Genomic DNA, 16,839 nt, shown 5'->3' with positions numbered 1-16,839 from the left:
CTTTTGTCCACTCATTAAATTCCCTCAACCATGAGTGGAGCCTTATTAATACCTATTTATTTTTTAAAAATCCACTAGTACAATCTGTACCTCAGCAATAACATGCAGCACTGCTTCCATTCTTATCCTAGAATCATAGAATCTTTGCAGTACAGAAGGAGATCATTCCGCCCATTGAGCCTTCACTGACAACAATCCCACCCAGGCCCTATCCCTGTAACCCCACCGATTTACCCTGCTAATCATAGAGTCATAGAGGTTTACAGCATGGAAACAGGCCCTTCCGCCCAACTTGTCCATGCTGCCGTTTTTTTAAAACCCCTAAGCTAATCCCAATTGCCCGCATTTGGCCCATATACCCCTATACCCATCGTACCCATGTAACTATCTAAATGCTTTTTAAAAGATAAAATTGTACCCACCTCTACTACTACCTCTGGCAGCTTGTTCCAGACACTCACCATCCTATGTGTGAAAAACTTGCCCCTCTGGCCACTTTTGTATCTCTCCCCTCTCACCTTAAACCTATGCCCTCTAGTTTTAGACTCCCCTACCTTTGGGAAAAGATATTGACTACCTTGTCTATGCCCCTCATTATTTTATAGACCTCTATAAGGTCACCCCTCAGCCTCCTATGCTCCAGAGAAAAAAGACCCAGTCTATTCAGCCTATCCTTATAACTCAATCCATCAAGTCCCGGTAGCATCCTAGTAAATCTTTTCTGCACTCTTTCTAGTTTAATAATATCCTTTCTATAATAGGGTGACCAGAATTGCACAGTATTCCAAGTGTGACATTACCAATGTCTTGTACAACTTTAACAAGACGTACCAACTCCTGTATTCAATGTTCTGACCGATGAAACCAAGCATGTCGAATGCCTTCTTCACCACTCTGTCCACCTGTGACTCCACTTTCAAGGAGCTATGAACCTGTACCCCTAGATCTCTTTGTTCTGTAACTCTCCCCAACGCCCTACCATTAATTGAGTAAGTCCTGCCTGGTTCAATCTACCAAAATGCATCACCTCGCATTTGTCTGAATTAAACTCCATCTGCCATTCGTCAGCCCACTGGCCCAATTGATCAAGATCCCATTGCAATTGGAGATAACCTTCTTCACTATCCACTCTGCCACCAATCTTGGTGTCATCTGCAAACTTACTAACCATGCCCCCTATATTCTCATCCAAATCATTAATATAAATGACAAATAACAGTGGGCCCAGCACTGATCCCTAAGGACACCGCTGGTCACAGGCCTCCAGTTTGAAAATCAACTCTCTACAACCACCCTCTGGCTTCCGTCAAGAAGCCAACTTTGTATCCATTTGGATACCTTGCCCTAGATCCCGTGAGATTTAACTTCATGCAACAACCTACCATGCGGTACCTTGTCAAAAGCCTTGCTAAAGTCCATGTAGACAACAACTGCACTGCCCTCATCTACCTTCTTGGTTACCCCTTCAAAAAATTCAATTAAATTTGTGAGACATGATTTTCCACTCACAAAGCCATGCTGACTGTCCCTAATCAGTCCTTGCATCTCTAAATGCCTGTAGATCCTGTCTCTCAAAATACCTTCCAACAATTTACCCACCACAGATGTGAGGCTCACTGGCCTGTAGTTCCCAGGCTTTTCCTTGCAGCCCTTTTTAAACAAAGGCACAACATTTGCCACACTCCAATGTTCAGGCACCTCACCCGTGACTATCGATGATTCGAACATCTCGGCCAGCGGACCTGCAATTTCCTCCCTAGCCTCCCACAACGTCCTGGGATATACTTCATCAGGTCCCGGGGATTTATCTACCTTGATGCGCTTTAAGACTTCCAGCACCTCCTTCTCTATAATATGTACACTCCTCAAGACATCACTATTTATTTCCCCAAGTTCCCTAACATCCATGCTTTTCTCAACAGTAAATACTGATGAGAAATATTCAAGAACAAAGAACAATACAGCACAGGAACAGGCCCTTCGGCCCTCCAAGCCCGTGCCGCTCCCTGGTCCAACTAGACCATTCTTTTGTATCCCTCCATTCCCACTCCGTTCATATGGCTATCTAGATAAGTCTTAAACGTTCCGTGTGTCCGCCTCCACCACCCTGCCTGGTAGCGCATTCCAGGCCCCCACACCCTCTGTGTAAAATATGTCCTTCTGATATCTGTGTTAAACCTCCCCCCCTTCACCTTGAACCTATGACCCCTCGTGAACGTCACCACCGACCTGGGGAAAAGCTTCCCACCGTTCACCCTATCTATGCCTTTCATAATTTTATACACCTCTATTAAGTCTCCCCTCATCCTCCGTCTTTCCAGGGAGAACAACCCCAGTTTACCCAATCTCTCCTCATAACCAAGCCCCTCCATACCAGGCAACATCCTGGTAAACCTCCTCTGTACTCTCTCCAAAGCCTCCACGTCCTTCTGGTAGTGTGGCGACCTTGGATTCATTTAGGATCTCACCCATCTCTTGTGGATCCGCAGATAGATGACCTTGTTGATCCTTAAGAGGCCCTACTCTCTCCCTTGTTACTCTTTTGCCCTTTATGTATTTGTAGAAGCTCTTTGGATTCTCCTTTGCCTTACCTGCCAAAACAATTTTGTGTCCCATTTTTGCCCTCCTGATTTCTCTCTCAACTCTACTCCTACACCCCCTATACTCTTCAAGAGATTCTCTTGATCCCAGCTGCCTGTGCATGTCATGTGCCTCTTTCTTCTTCTTGACCAGGGCCTCAATATCCCGAGTCATCCAGGATTCCCAACTTCTGCCAGCCTTGCCCTTCACTCGAAGAGGAATGTGTTTACCCTGAACCCTGGTTAACACACTTTTGAAAGCCTCCCACTTACCACACGTCCCTTTGCCTTCCCACAGACTCCCCCAATTAAGTTTTGAAAGTTCCTGCCTGATACCATCAAAATTGGCCTTGCCCCAATTCAGAATTTTAACTTTTGGGACAGACCTATCATTCTCCATAGCTATCTTAAAACTAACGGAATTATGGTCACTGGTCCCAAAGTGATCCCTCACTAACACTTCTGTCACCTGCCCTTCTTTATTTCCCGAGAGGAGGTCAAGTTTTGCCCCCTCTCTAGTCGGACCATCCACATACTGAATGAGAAATTCCTCCTGAATACACTCACCAAATTTCTCTCCATCCAACCCTCTAATACTACGGCTGTCCCAATCAATGTTGGGAAAATTAAAGTCTCCGACTATTACCACCCTATTTTTCTTGGAGCTATCGGTAATCTCCTTACATATTTGCTCCTCAATTTCCTGCTGACTGTTTGGGGGCCTATAGTACAACCCTATCAAAGTGATTTCCCCCTTCTTATTTCTCAGTTCTACCCATATAGACTCAGTGGCCGAACCCTCGGATACCCTCGGAGGCAAACTGGATATGGTCTTTTAAGAGACTTCTGGATGAGTACATGGGACTTAATAGGATTGAGGGTTATAGGTAAGCCTATCTATAAGCCTAGGTAGGTAGGGACATGACCGGCCCAACTTGTGGGCCGAAGGGCCTGCTTGTGCTGTATTTTTTCTATGTTCTATATATCCCCTCTCAGTATGGCCGTGATGCTTTCCCTAATCAAAAGTGCAACTCCTCCTGTTCTATCTTTCCAATAGCATACCCCAAAGTGCGGTGGATACTGGGACAGTGGGTAAATTTAAGGAGGAGTTAGACAGATTTTTAATTGGTAATGGGTTGAACAGTTATGGAGAGAAGGGAGGAAAATGGGGATGAAGCGCATATCAGCCATGATCGAATGGCGGAGTGGACTCGATGGGCTGAATGCCTAATTCTGCTCCTATATCTTATGAATTTATAATCCCCCTGACGCTAATCAACCTAAGCCGTACATCTTTGGAGTGTGGGAGGAAACCGGAGCACCCGGAGGAAACACACGCAGACATGGGGAGAACATGCAAACTCCACACTATCATTCAGAACTGAACCCAGGTCCCTGGTATGGGAGGCAGCTGTGCTATTCAGTGATTTTCAAATGTTTCTCTGACACTCCCGCAGACTCCTGTGTTAAATTTTGAAAGTCTATCAGTTACTCAAAGAGAAACACTACCATAGGTGCGTGGACGGCACGGTAGCACAGTGGTTAGCACTGCTGCTTCACAGCGCCAGGGACCCGGGTTCGATTCCCGGCTTGGGTCACTGTCTGTGTGGAGTTTGCACGTTTTCCCCATGTCTGCGTGGGTTTCCTCCGGGTGCTCTGGTTTCCTCCCATATTCTGAAAGACGCACTGGTTAGGTGCTTTGACCTGAACAGGCGCCGGACTGTGGCGTCTAGGGGAATTTCACAGTAGCTTCATTGCAGTGTTAATGTGAGCCTTACTTGTGACTAATAAATAAACTTTAAAATATGTTTTGCTGATTGTGGCAGCATTAATTTATACATTTCTTTCTTACAATAATGTAATTTCTATGGTACTGTAAATGAATTGTATATTTAGTTAAATGTAATGAACTCATTATGATTCTTTAAAGAAAATGTGAAAATGTTCCTATGTAATTTAAATTAAATGCTCCCCAAATTAAATATTACTTAGGATTATGCAGTGCAGCAACAGGCCATTCAGCCCAACCAGTCTAGATTTGTGTTTATGTTGCATACGATCTCCCTTCCATCTTTCCTTATCTAAATCTATCATTGTAACCCTCTATTCCCTCCTCCCTCAAATACTTGTCTAGCTTTCCCTTAAATGCATCGATACTGTTCACTTCAACCACTCTCTTTGGTAACGACTTCTACATTCTCAGCACTTTGGGTGAGGAAGGTTCTTCTGAAGTTTCTCGAATTTCTTGGTGACTACCTTCAGTGGATGACCCCTAGTTATGCTTCTTCCCACAAGAAGAGACATTCTCTCTGTATCCACTTTATAAGCAATTTTCTTTCATTTTAGAGACCCTTTATCTGGTTGTCCTTCAGCTTTCATTTTCTCAAGAGAAAAGAGATCCAGTCTGGTCAATGATTCCTGACCAGAACTGAAAGAAATAAAGGCTTGGTACTGAAAGTGTGTTTTATGATATTAGCATGCCCTAAATCACCCCACAGCTAATGAAACACTCCTTCAGGTGCAGTCATTGTTGCAGTGTTGAAACACTGCACATTTTTCATCCAAACAATGGCATTTTTAACATTGCAGTACTCTTTCAGAAGGTTTTGAATTTGATTCCCACTCCTAGAGCCTGAACTCCATGCTGACACCCTCAGTGCCTCAGGAAGGGTCACAGTTAAGATGAAGGTCCTATGCCCCAGTCATTTGGGGAGATGTACGAGGTTCCATGGCCTCTCATTGCAGAAGAGCAATTGGAGCTGGTAGAATCTGTGATTAGATATAATAATGGTCTAGTTTATTACAGACTTCTACACATCTCATCCCTTATATTTTTATTCACCCAGGTGACTAAACTGGTCCAGCGCGCACAAGACGCTGAAAGCTTACTCAGCAACATGCAACAGTTGTTTTCCCAAGCCAAGCGAAGCACCCAGGAGCAAATGGTATGTTGCACCAAGTCAAGAGACAAACTTGTATGTTGTGCTATAAATACTGTGATTTGTGGGGAGAGATGGGTGAGGAGGTTAAGACAGCTGAAACAGTTTCATTCTGTTTAAACACTTTAAAACTGGTGATCAACATGTGATTCTATTAATTTTGTCTCTTTCCTAAAGGCGGTGCTGATACGCTCACGGGAACAAGTATCTGAGGAACTAATGAGGCTGCAGAAGGAAAATGAGAGTCTTCAGGGGAAGCATAGCCTCCACTCGTCTGTTCTTCAGGAAGAGAGCTTCATCCCACCAGATACTGTGGCGGTAAATGAACCTGTCAATCACAAGAGAATCCCAATGACAGATTTGTGATACTTGTGAAAGTTAGATATTGGATTGAGCTACTTGGTTCTGGGGAAAATTGGTTTAGCAGGAATGTCAAGTTGCAAGATCTCATTTGAAGAGCATTTATTCCAGCTACTAAATCCATTTACTGCAGTGCTGGGCAATTTAGGCTAGTGAGTGGCCCCTCCTTCATCTCAATGGGCCATAAGATTGAAATCAGACTTGTTCGTTCACAATGAACCCATGAATCAGATTAAATACATTTAATACACGCCGAATGTTCCATAATGAGTTTGAGAAGATGCTTAATCATTTATATATTAATAGAACTGTCATTAACTTCAAATAGTAAAAACAAAAGATATATTGACACTTTGGACACAGATCGCACGGCTCTCACAGTCAATGTTGTGAGCAATCTGCGCACATCCCACTTCACTCGCTCTTGCTTTATGTGCGAATCACTTCAGTCAGACCAGTAGGAAAAGAAACTACATGGATGGTGATCAGTGGAATGTGGCAAACCTGTATGCGGACAATGGTCAGCAAAATGTCTCCTGGGCCGCACTCAGAACCCAGATGGGCCACATGTGGGCCCAGGCTGTTGGGTGCCCACTACTGCTGTAATGTATTGTCAGCTCCAGGCTCTTGCGTCAAGTGCTCTAGTCAGGAGGAAATTTGTGGTCACCATTGTGACAGTTTGAGGCTCTCCAGAGCTTGGCAGATCCGAAGTGAGCCTTCAGGAGCTAATGAAAATGCATAATTCTCAATCGTCCACATCATCGAGGGAGGAGGGCAGGGTGGAGTGGGGGGTTGAGAGACTGTAGCCTGCCAGATGTGGTATGGGGCAGGGATTTCTGGCAGGTTAATGATGGCATATCACAGTTTTATCACCTTACCCAATACTTATGGTGCAGCCACCTGATATTTCGCTTTTTGCCAATTATAAGGAAGTCCCCATTTTATCTAATGTGATCTTTGATAGTTCAGTTATCACAGGTGGCTTGTAAAACTAGCTGTGGTAATTGGTGCAGGAAATTGTTCTGCTTCCATGTGGAACTGAAATGGAGGAGGAGTGATTGCTTATGATTGTCCATTTGGTCAGCTGCCAGGTACAAGGCCCAGCTAATAACTCTGCAGTGGCTACTCATCCCATTTATTCTGGCATTCCCTTTTGCCCAAAACTGACAGCTTTAAACTGGGGCGCAGTGTTCCTCCTGCTGTTTAACATGTAGTGCTTGTTGCTTCTGTCCTCCCTGTTCTTTGACTGAGCTGGCATTTTGGGTGCTCCAAATGTTCTGTTAATAGCACTGAGTAAGTATGTATGAAATGTATGAAAATACATCTTGATGACTTGTTTTCTTGTGTTTTTAAAAAATCTTTTAAAGGGAATTAAATAGCTCAAATGGAGGCCATTCGGCCCATCATTCCAGTGCTAGCTCTGTGATAGAGCTGTCCAATTAACCGCAGTCTCCTGCTCTTTCTCCATAGCCCCGTAGTTAAAAGTTTGTTTTTATTTATTAGTATCACAAGTAGGCTTACATTAACACTGCAATGAAGTTACTATGAAAATCCCATAGTCACCACACTCCGTCACCTGTTCTGGTACACTGAGGGAGAATTTAGCAAGACCAATGCACATAACCAGCACGTTTTTTGGACTGTGGGAAGAAACCAGAGCACCCGGAGGAAACCCACGTAGACGGGGAGAACGTATAGACTCCGCACGGACAGTGACCTAAGCTGGGAATCGAACCCAGTCCCTGACGCTGTGAGGCAGCAGTACCATCGTGCCACCCAAGTATATATCCAGTTCTCAGTAAATTTGCTTCCACCTGCCTTTTAGGCACCCCAACTCTCTGTTAGTAAAAATTGTGCTCATCTCTCCTCTGGTTTTTTCATCAATTATCTTCCAGTAAAGCACTTTGCCATTTCCTCTCTGAGGTTGGGGGATGTAGCCTGAGGGATATGGATCCTGCAGAGGTTTAAATTCCTTCAGTCATCCAAGTTTCCAGTCTTGAATGTGCAGCTGTGGAGCCCAGAGTAAGTGACAAGAGCTTAAGTTGTCTTCAAGATGCTTGCCGTATGACAATGGCGGCCATCTCTGAATGGGGCTGGACTGGTGGTAATAGGTCTGCCTTCTCAGCCATTTGCTGATGGGATCTATTAGTGAGTGCTGCACTGCTAAAATTACACCTGCCACTTTATTTCAGGAACTGCATGAATTAGTACAGAAGTATCGTGAAAATATAATAAGTGTTCGGACGGCAGCTGATCACCTTGAGGAGAAACTAAAGGCAGAAATCCTTTTCCTGAAGGAGCAGATTCAGGCAGAGCAATGTCTGAAGGAGAACATTGAAGAAACGCTACAACTGGAAATAGATAATTGTAAAGAGGAGATTGGTAAGTGAGAAGAAAGAAAATGTGCTGTGCATCACTAATAATAGTTAATATTTGCACTATCTATTATCTGGGTGTATCAGTATTTTGCAGACAGATTTTTAATGTCCATTGTAAACTAATTCAGCAATGACTTTACTTGAAGTGGGGGATTTATCAAGTGATTAATTTTAAACACCATTGGGAGCTGGATAGTTTGCTAGGCCATTTCAGAGGGGTTTTAAAAGTCAAACATATGTCTTTGAGCCTGAAGTCTCTCTCAGGCTAGGTTGGGTAAGCACAGCAGAGGACATTAGTGAACCTGATGAGTTTTTAATGACACTCTGGTAGTACCATGGTCACCGTTACTTATACTACATTTTAATTCCAGATGAACTGAATTTAAATTGCCCAGCAGTTGTGGGGAGAAATTTTAATTCCTACCTCTAGGTCAATATAATGATGTTATGATAGAGCTGTATAAAACACTTGTTAGGCCATAGCTAGAGTACTGTGTGCAGTTCCGGTTGCCACACTATAGGAAGGATGTGATTACACTGGAGGAGTTCAGAGAGGATTCACCAGGATGTTGCCTAGGCTGGAGTGTTTCAGCTATGAAGAGAGACTGGATAGGCCGGGGCTGATTTCCTTAGAGAAGACTGAGGGGGGAGGGGGGCGGGGGGGGGAACCTGATTGAGTCATAGAGGTTTACAGCATGGAAACAGGCCCTTCGGCCCAACTTGTCCATGCCGCCCTTATTTTTTTTTAAAAACCCCTAAGCTAATCCCAATGGCCTGCATTTGACCCATATCCCTCTACACCCATCGTACCCATGTAACTATCTAAATGTTTTTTAAAAGATAAAATTGTACCCGCCTCTACTACTACCTCTGGCAGCTTGTTCCAGACACTCACCACCCTCTGTGTGAAAAACTTGCCCTTCTGGACACTTTTGTATCTCTCCCCTCTCACCTTAAACCTATGCCCTCTAGTTTTAGACTCCCCTACCTTTGGGAAAAGATATTGACTACCTTGTCTATGCCCCTCATTATTTTATAGACCTCTATAAGGTCACCCCTCAGCCTCCTATGCTCCAGAGAAAAAAGTCCCAGTCTATTCAGCCTATCCTTATAACTCAATCTATCAAGTCCCGGTAGCATCCTAGTAAATCTTTTCTGCACCCTTTCTACTTAAATAATATCCTTTCTATAATAGGGTGACCAGAATTGCACACAGTATTCCAAGTGTGGCCTTACTAATGTCTTGTACAACTTCAACAAGACATCCCAACTCCTGTATTCAATGTTCTGACCGATGAAACCAAGCATGTCGAATGCCTTCTTCACCACTCTGTCCACCTGTGACTCCACTTTCAAGGAGCTATGAACCTGTACCCCTAGATCTCTTTGTTCTGTAACTCTCCCCAACGCCCTACCATTAACTAAGTCCTACCCTGGTTCAATCTACCAAAATGCATTACCTTGCATTTGTCTAAATTAAACTCCATCTGCCATTCGTCAGCCCACTGGCTCAATTGATCAAGATCCCATTGCAATTGGAGATAACCTCCTTCACTGTCCACCATGCCACCAATCTTGGTGTCATCTGCATTGAAGTGAATAAAATTATGAAAGACATAAATAACATAGATAGGAAGAAACGTTTCCCCTTGGTTGAGGGGTCAATACCAGGGGGCATAGATTTAAGGTAAGGGGCAGGAGATTTAGAGGGAATTTGAGAAAAAAACATTTTCACCCAGAAATTTGGAATTCAATGCCTGAAAGGGTGGTAGAGGCAGAAATCCTCGCAACATTTAAGAAGCATTTAGATGAGCAGTTGAAACACCATAGCCTACAAGATTACGAACTAAGTGCTGGAAAATGGGATTAGAATAGATAGGTGCTTGATGGCCGGTGCGGGCACGATGGGCCAAAAGGCCTCTTTCTGTGTTGTAAAACTCTGACTATTATTCAAGGCCTTTCGATAACTGGGCCAAGAACTGTTACTGTTATTATAATATTTAAACATACATGGAATTTATATTTTCTTTGACAGATGGTGTTAGGAAATAGGCCTCTTTTATATTCCGTTACCAAGAGCAGGTAACTTGAGTTTATAGAATTTCAGTTTGGCTCACTGAGTTAATGTGAGCTTAGAATCCTGTTCTGCAGTTGATTAGTTTGAATCTATTGCTGTGAGGGTTTTTCTCAAGATGTGGGCTAGTGATGTAACATTACCACATCATGGGATAAATTAGACGATGGAGTGACTTCTGCTTACTCAGCCTGTGCCCTCTGACGTGTGATTTTTGCTGTAGAATCAGAACCAAGGTCGTTTGGTTGGTTTTATGCAGTACTGTAAAGTGAAAAGTCTGTCTGCAGTCAGCAACATCAGTCAACAGGAGTAATAAATGAATGCCCAGCCTGAGTTTTTCTCCATCTTGTTTTGCACATTTGATCCCAGTGTATTGAATCCACAAGTGTCTTGTACTGGGTCAGACCCCTCTTTAAAACAAAAAGCAATACCACTTTTGGATTTGACCATGTTTGATGTGGAGAGTGTGTACTTCAGTAAGTTAAAGGCCTCTTTGGGCTTTTTTGCACGATAGCAGCTTGGCATGTCTGATAAAAGGTAACTTTTAAAGGTAGTCGTGCCAGGTGAATAATAGCTGTTGCACTCCAATATCCCATTGATAAGTCATGGTAGTAGAGGATATCATCAAAAACAATTGGAGAATTTGAAGCATTATTAACTATTGGGGAATTGATTATCATTGAGACATGGTTTAGGTTTTAACAGGTCTGGGAAACTGCTATTCCTGGTTATAATATTTTCAGGAGTGGCGGCGGGTGGTGGGGAGGGATTGGGGTGGTAATGCTAATGGATTCCAGCACAGCATTAGATCATCAAATTTGGAATATCCTTGCATGGTCAAGTTTTTAGATGTGGAGATGCCGGCGTTGGACTGGGGTGAACACAGTAAGAGTATTAACAACACCAGGTTAAAGTCCAACAGGTTTATTTGGTAGCAAATGCCATTAGCTTTCGGAGCGCTGCTCCTTCGTCAGATGGAGTGGAAATCTGCTCTCAAACAGGGCACAGAGACACAAAATCAAGTTACAGAATACTGATTAGAATGCGAATCCCTACAACCAAACCCTACATGGGAATGGGAAGGGAACCCTACATACGAATCCCTACAGCCGTGTAGGTTTTGGCTGTAGGGATTCGCATTCTAATCAGTATTCTGTAACTTGATTTTGTGTCTCTGTGCCCTGTTTGAGAGCAGATTTCCACTCCATCTGACGAAGGAGCAGCGCTCTGAAAGCTAATGGTATTTGCTACCAAATAAACCTGTTGGACATTAACCTGGTGTTGTTAATACTCTTATCAAGTTTTTAGAGACAAGATGGGAGTTAGAGCAGATCCAAGGAGAGTAAAATGTTTTCCCTGTCCTCTATCCTGCCCTCCTTGCCTCCCTGCCTGCCACCACCCTGTCATCAGCTCTGACAGTCATATCTGGGGTCTCCTTGCACAGCTCCAGCTGGCCACTTGATGTGTCACAGTGGCAAGAGACCAGTCCAAGAGAAATGGTGAACAAAATGGAAATGCTATCTTGTGGCCTGAAGAGGTGTTAGATTCCATTGACCTTAGTCAAACATACACAGATTCTGCAGCTAAAAATCCAAAGAAATGTTACAAATAAAGAATTTCTAATAAAGGCAAGAGTAAGGATCTGATCTACATCCTCGCCACAGGAACTGGGTTAAATATTAACAGGAACCTTGAAGTAAATATGATATTTTGAAAATGTAACCTGTTATGTTGTGTTTTGTGTTTATGTCTCTAATATCTTTCCTGTATCTGTTCCTATTATTGACTGTCTCAACTTCTAGACATCTTGGAAGGTATGAAGCCTATGAATGCTGCCTTTCACTTTATCTCTCAGCTAACTTTGCCTGCTAAAGACTTGCTTAGCTGGCTAACTAACTATAGTTAACAAGTCACGATACAGTGTGCAAAACCTGCAAAGCTCACAGTGCTATTGTCATTTTCATCATAAAGCATAATGCACAGACAGCAAAGGGTGAATCAAAAGACCAGAAAAAAAAACATTGGACATTAAGTTTGTGCCAAATAGCCAATGCCTCTAGTCTTCAACCTTTCTTACATTATCAATAAGGAAGAAAAGAAAGATGATAATATTAAGTGTCTCACTGAATTTCACATTCATTCTAAATTTCAGAGAAATGAACTCATTCTCTCCAAGTCTTCATGGGGTTAAAGTCAATGTCTTCCCATTTTTCATACTAACTTGCTCTTCAGTTCTCCTTGTAGAGGGGACTGTGTTCTCAGTTGTTTCTTCCTCCTGAAATCTTTACGGTTTCGAACCATGAACTTTCTCATTATTTAATCACTTTCTATTCTTTATTCCTTTTCAACATTGGCCATACCTTGTCCCTCCCTAGTCAAAACATTGTGCATGATGCACAATATTGAGCCATTAAACAAATATTGAGCTTAAAATGGAATACCTTACTGACTAATGTTAGATCGTAAGCTTACAGAATTGACTTGCCCAACACTATTACTTGTCTTGATCTCCACATTATCCTACTTGATAGATCTTTTTCCTCAGCAGTGGTTTAATTTCAGGTTTTTCCATTTCTTTACTGAAGTAATTGAAAGTTGGGTGTTTGTATTTGTGATAAAGCAGACTTTATAAAGGTTAGTAACCTAAGGCCAACGAACAATGAACGTTCTGCTGCCTTTTTAGTAGTGATTAATGAATATTTACACAGCTTGTGATGTATGCCTACAGTATCCATCTTACAATACTGGCCATGCTGCCTTTAAAATGTCATCATCTGTAGGTTAATCACCTCCCAAGTCATAGTCATACAGCACAGAAACAGGCCCTTTGGTCCACCATGTCTCTGCCGACCATCAAATACCAATCTGTACTAATCCCATTTACTAGCACTTGGACCATAGCCTACTATGTTTGGTGATTTAAGTGCTCATCCAGATACCTCTTAAATGTTGTGAGAGTACCTGCCTCCACCACCTCACAAGGCAATGTCTTCCATATTTCCATCACCCTCTGGGTAAAAATAACTTTTCCTTAGATCCCGTCTAAATCACTTATCCACTTTAAACCTATGCCCTGTGGTCTTAGACACCTCTGTCATGGGCAGTTCCTGACAGCTGGCTTCAGGGCAGGTTTAATAGACACTGGGGAATAGATTAGCAGTGTTTCCTCTTGGCTCAAAGCGATGCATGGCATAGAGAGTAAAATATAACACAAGTTCATCGATTGCCAGTGAGGTGGCATTGAATTTATTTCAAGGTCAGGCAGCTATGATTTACATAATGCTGAGAGTTGTGCCATTTATTTGCCAGGAACAATATATCCTGCTTGGCATGGAGCTAAGTTTGCAGAAGCACCTGAATTTGAGGTGTTAATCTCTGTGTGACTGCATCGTGATACAAGTGACTTAAAGTAAAGCACAAGTTTCAGACATAAAAACAGAAAATGCTGGAAAGACTCAGCAGGTCTATGGAGAGAGAAACAGATAACGTTTCGATTCCAAGTGACTGTTTTGAGCTGAGGATGGGTAGAAAGTGATGGATTATATAGTTGGAGAGTGGGTGGAGAAGGCAAAGCAGAATAAAAAGTCAGGGACAGGTGGGAGCTAAAGAGAGATTGACAAAGATGTCATGGACACAAGACAAAGGGAATATTAATGGTCATGTTAAAGACTAAAGAAGGTGCTAATAGTGATATAAAGGTAAGGTGTGTTAATAAATCTGTTAATAGCAGAACAAAGGTCAGCACTCTCTGAAAACAAAATAAGTTACAGATGGCCCTGTGGGGGAGGGGGAAGAGTAGAAACTTTAAAATGGAGGAGAGGGTTTATGGTCTGAAGTTGTTGAACACAACATTAGGTTCAAAAGGAATGTAAACTGCCTAATCGGAGGATGAGGTGTTGTTCCTCCAGTTTGCGTTGGGCTTCACTAGAATATTGCAGAAAGCCAAGGACGGAAATACAGGATCAAGATGGTGAGTTAAAATGGCAAGCGACAGGGCGGCTGAGGTCATGCTTGTGGTCTAAGTAAATGTGTTCCACAAAGAGTTCACTCAATTTGCATTTAGTCTTAAGGGAGACGATGGCGCAATGGTATTGTCGCTTAATTAGTAATCCAGTGACTCAGGATAATGCTCTGGGGACTTGGGTTCGAATCCCAACATGGCAAATGATGGAATTTAGAAGTTCACTAAAATATCTGGAATTAAATGTTTTACGATGATCATAAGACCATTGCCAATTGTTATAAAAACCCATCTGGTTCACTAATGTCCTTTGGGGAAGGAAACCTGCTGTCCTTACCTGGTCTGGCCTACAGGTGACTCCAGACCCACAGCAATGTGGTTGAATGTCTGTATGGAGTTCATATGTTCTCCCCATGTCTGCATGTGTTTCATCCTGGTGCTCCGGTTTCCTCCCACAATCCAATGATGTGCAGGTTAGGTGAATTGGCCATGCTAAATCACCCCTTAGTGTCCAAAGATGTGTAGGTTGGGGTGGGTTAGCGGGGTAAATGCATGGGGTTAGATGGAGTTGCTCTGGCAATCCTTTACATTGACTCTGGACGGAGACTTACAGCACCATGTCAAACATTGGCAAGAAAATCTCCTGCTGATTACCACATACCATCCCTCCTCAACTGCTGAATCGGTGCTCCTCCATGTTGAACACCACTTTGAGGAAGTGGCAAGGGCACAAAATGTACTCTGGGTGGGGACTTCAATCTCCATCATCAAGTGTGGCTCAGTAGTGCTATCACAGACCAAGCCAGCCGGGTTCGAAAGGACGTAGCTGCTCAATCCACATCAGTGCAAAAGATAAGGCTGAAGCATGTGCCACAATCTTCAGGAAGTGCTGAGTGGATGATCCGTCGCGGCCTCCTCCAGAGATCCCCAGCATCACAGTTGTCAGTCTTCAGCCAATTCAGTTCACTCCATGTGATATTAATAAACGGATGAAGGCACTAGATATTGCAAAGTCTATGGGTTCTGACTATATTCCAGCAATATTACTAAAGAATTGTGCTCTCGAACTTGCCGTGCCCCTAGCCAATCTGTTCCAGCACAGCTACAACACTGGCATCTATGAAACAATGTAGAAAATTGCCCAGTTATGTCTTGCCCTCAAGAAACAGGGCAAATCCAACCCAGCTAATAACTGCCCCATCAGTCTATTCTTGATTGAAGGGGTCATCAAAAATGCTATCAAGTGGCACTTACTCAACAATAACCTGCTCACGATGTGCGGTTTTGGTTCCACCGACCTTGGTTCAAACATGGATAAAAGAGCTGAATGCCAGAGGTGAGAGGAAAGTGATTGTCCTTGATATCAAGGCCTCGTTTGAGCGAGTATGGCATCAAGGAGCCCTAGCAAAACTGAAGTCAATGGGAATCGGAAGAACCCCCCCACTGGTTGGGGCATACCTGCCACAAAGGAAGATGGTTGTGCTGGTTGGAGGTCAATCATCTCAGCTCTAGGACATCACTGCAGGAGTTCCTTCGGGTAGTGTCCTCGGCCCGACCACTTTCAGGTGCTTCACCAATGACTCTCCTTCCATCATAAGGTCAGAAGTGGGATGTTCATTGATGACTGCACAATGTTCAGTATCTGAATCGTCACGAATGATACTGAAGAGGTTCATGTCCAAATGCAGCAAGACCTGGACAATATCCAGCCTTGGGCTGACTAAAGTGGCAAGTAACATTCATGCCACATAAGTGCCAGGCAATGGCCATCTCCAACAAGAGAGGATCTAACCATCATCCCATGACATTCAATGGTATTACCATCACTGAATATAAGAACATAAGAAATAGGAGCAGGAGTAGGCCATCTAGCCCCTCGAGCCTGCCCCGCCATTCAATAAGATCATGGCTGATCTGACGTGGATCAGTACCACTTACCCGCCTGATCCCCATAACCCTTAATTCCCTTACCGATCAGGAATCCATCCATCCGCGCTTTAAACATATTCAGCGAGGTAGCCTCCACCACCTCAGTGGGCAGAGAATTCCAGAGATTCACCACCCTCTGGGAGAAGAAGTTCCTCCTCAACTCTGTCCTAAACCGACCCCCCTTTATTTTGAGGCTATGTCCTCTAGTTTTAACTTCCTTACTAAGTGGAAAGAATCTCTCCGCCTCCACCCTATCCAGCCCCCGCATTATCTTATAAGTCTCCATTAGATCCCCCCTCATCCTTCTAAACTCCAACGAGTACAAACCCAATCTCCTCAGCCTCTCCTCATAATCCAAACCCCTCATCTCCGGTATCAACCTGGTGAACCTTCTCTGCACTCCCTCCAATGCCAATATATCCTTCCTCATATAAGGGGACCAATACTGCACACAGTATTCCAGCTGCGGCCTCACCAATGCCCTGTACAGGTGCATCAAGACATCCCTGCTTTTATATTCTATCCCCTCGCGATATAGGCCAACATCCCATTTGCCTTCTTGATCACCTGTTGTACCTGCAGACTGGGCTTTTGCGTCTCATGCACAAGGACCCCCAGG

At 43.5% G+C, this 16,839-nt stretch overlaps 1 protein-coding gene across 1 annotated transcript in view; it reads left to right on the top strand.

Annotated features, from left to right (window-relative positions):
• Positions 1-16,839, top strand: part of rabep1 (rabaptin, RAB GTPase binding effector protein 1) — a 122,841-nt gene that overhangs the window by 85,896 nt on the left and 20,106 nt on the right. The window contains exons 12-14 of the mRNA XM_078226029.1: positions 5,426-5,524; positions 5,696-5,836; positions 8,071-8,260. Coding sequence (XP_078082155.1) covers positions 5,426-5,524; positions 5,696-5,836; positions 8,071-8,260 — 430 coding nt within the window. The remainder of the gene's footprint in view (positions 1-5,425; positions 5,525-5,695; positions 5,837-8,070; positions 8,261-16,839) is intronic.

The sequence above is a fragment of the Mustelus asterias genome, chromosome 12, assembly GCF_964213995.1.
Source record: "Mustelus asterias chromosome 12, sMusAst1.hap1.1, whole genome shotgun sequence".
NCBI classification, from domain to species: Eukaryota; Metazoa; Chordata; class Chondrichthyes; order Carcharhiniformes; family Triakidae; genus Mustelus; species Mustelus asterias.
Note: the sequence above shows the minus strand (reverse complement) of the source record. Positions and strands in the feature narration are given on the sequence as shown.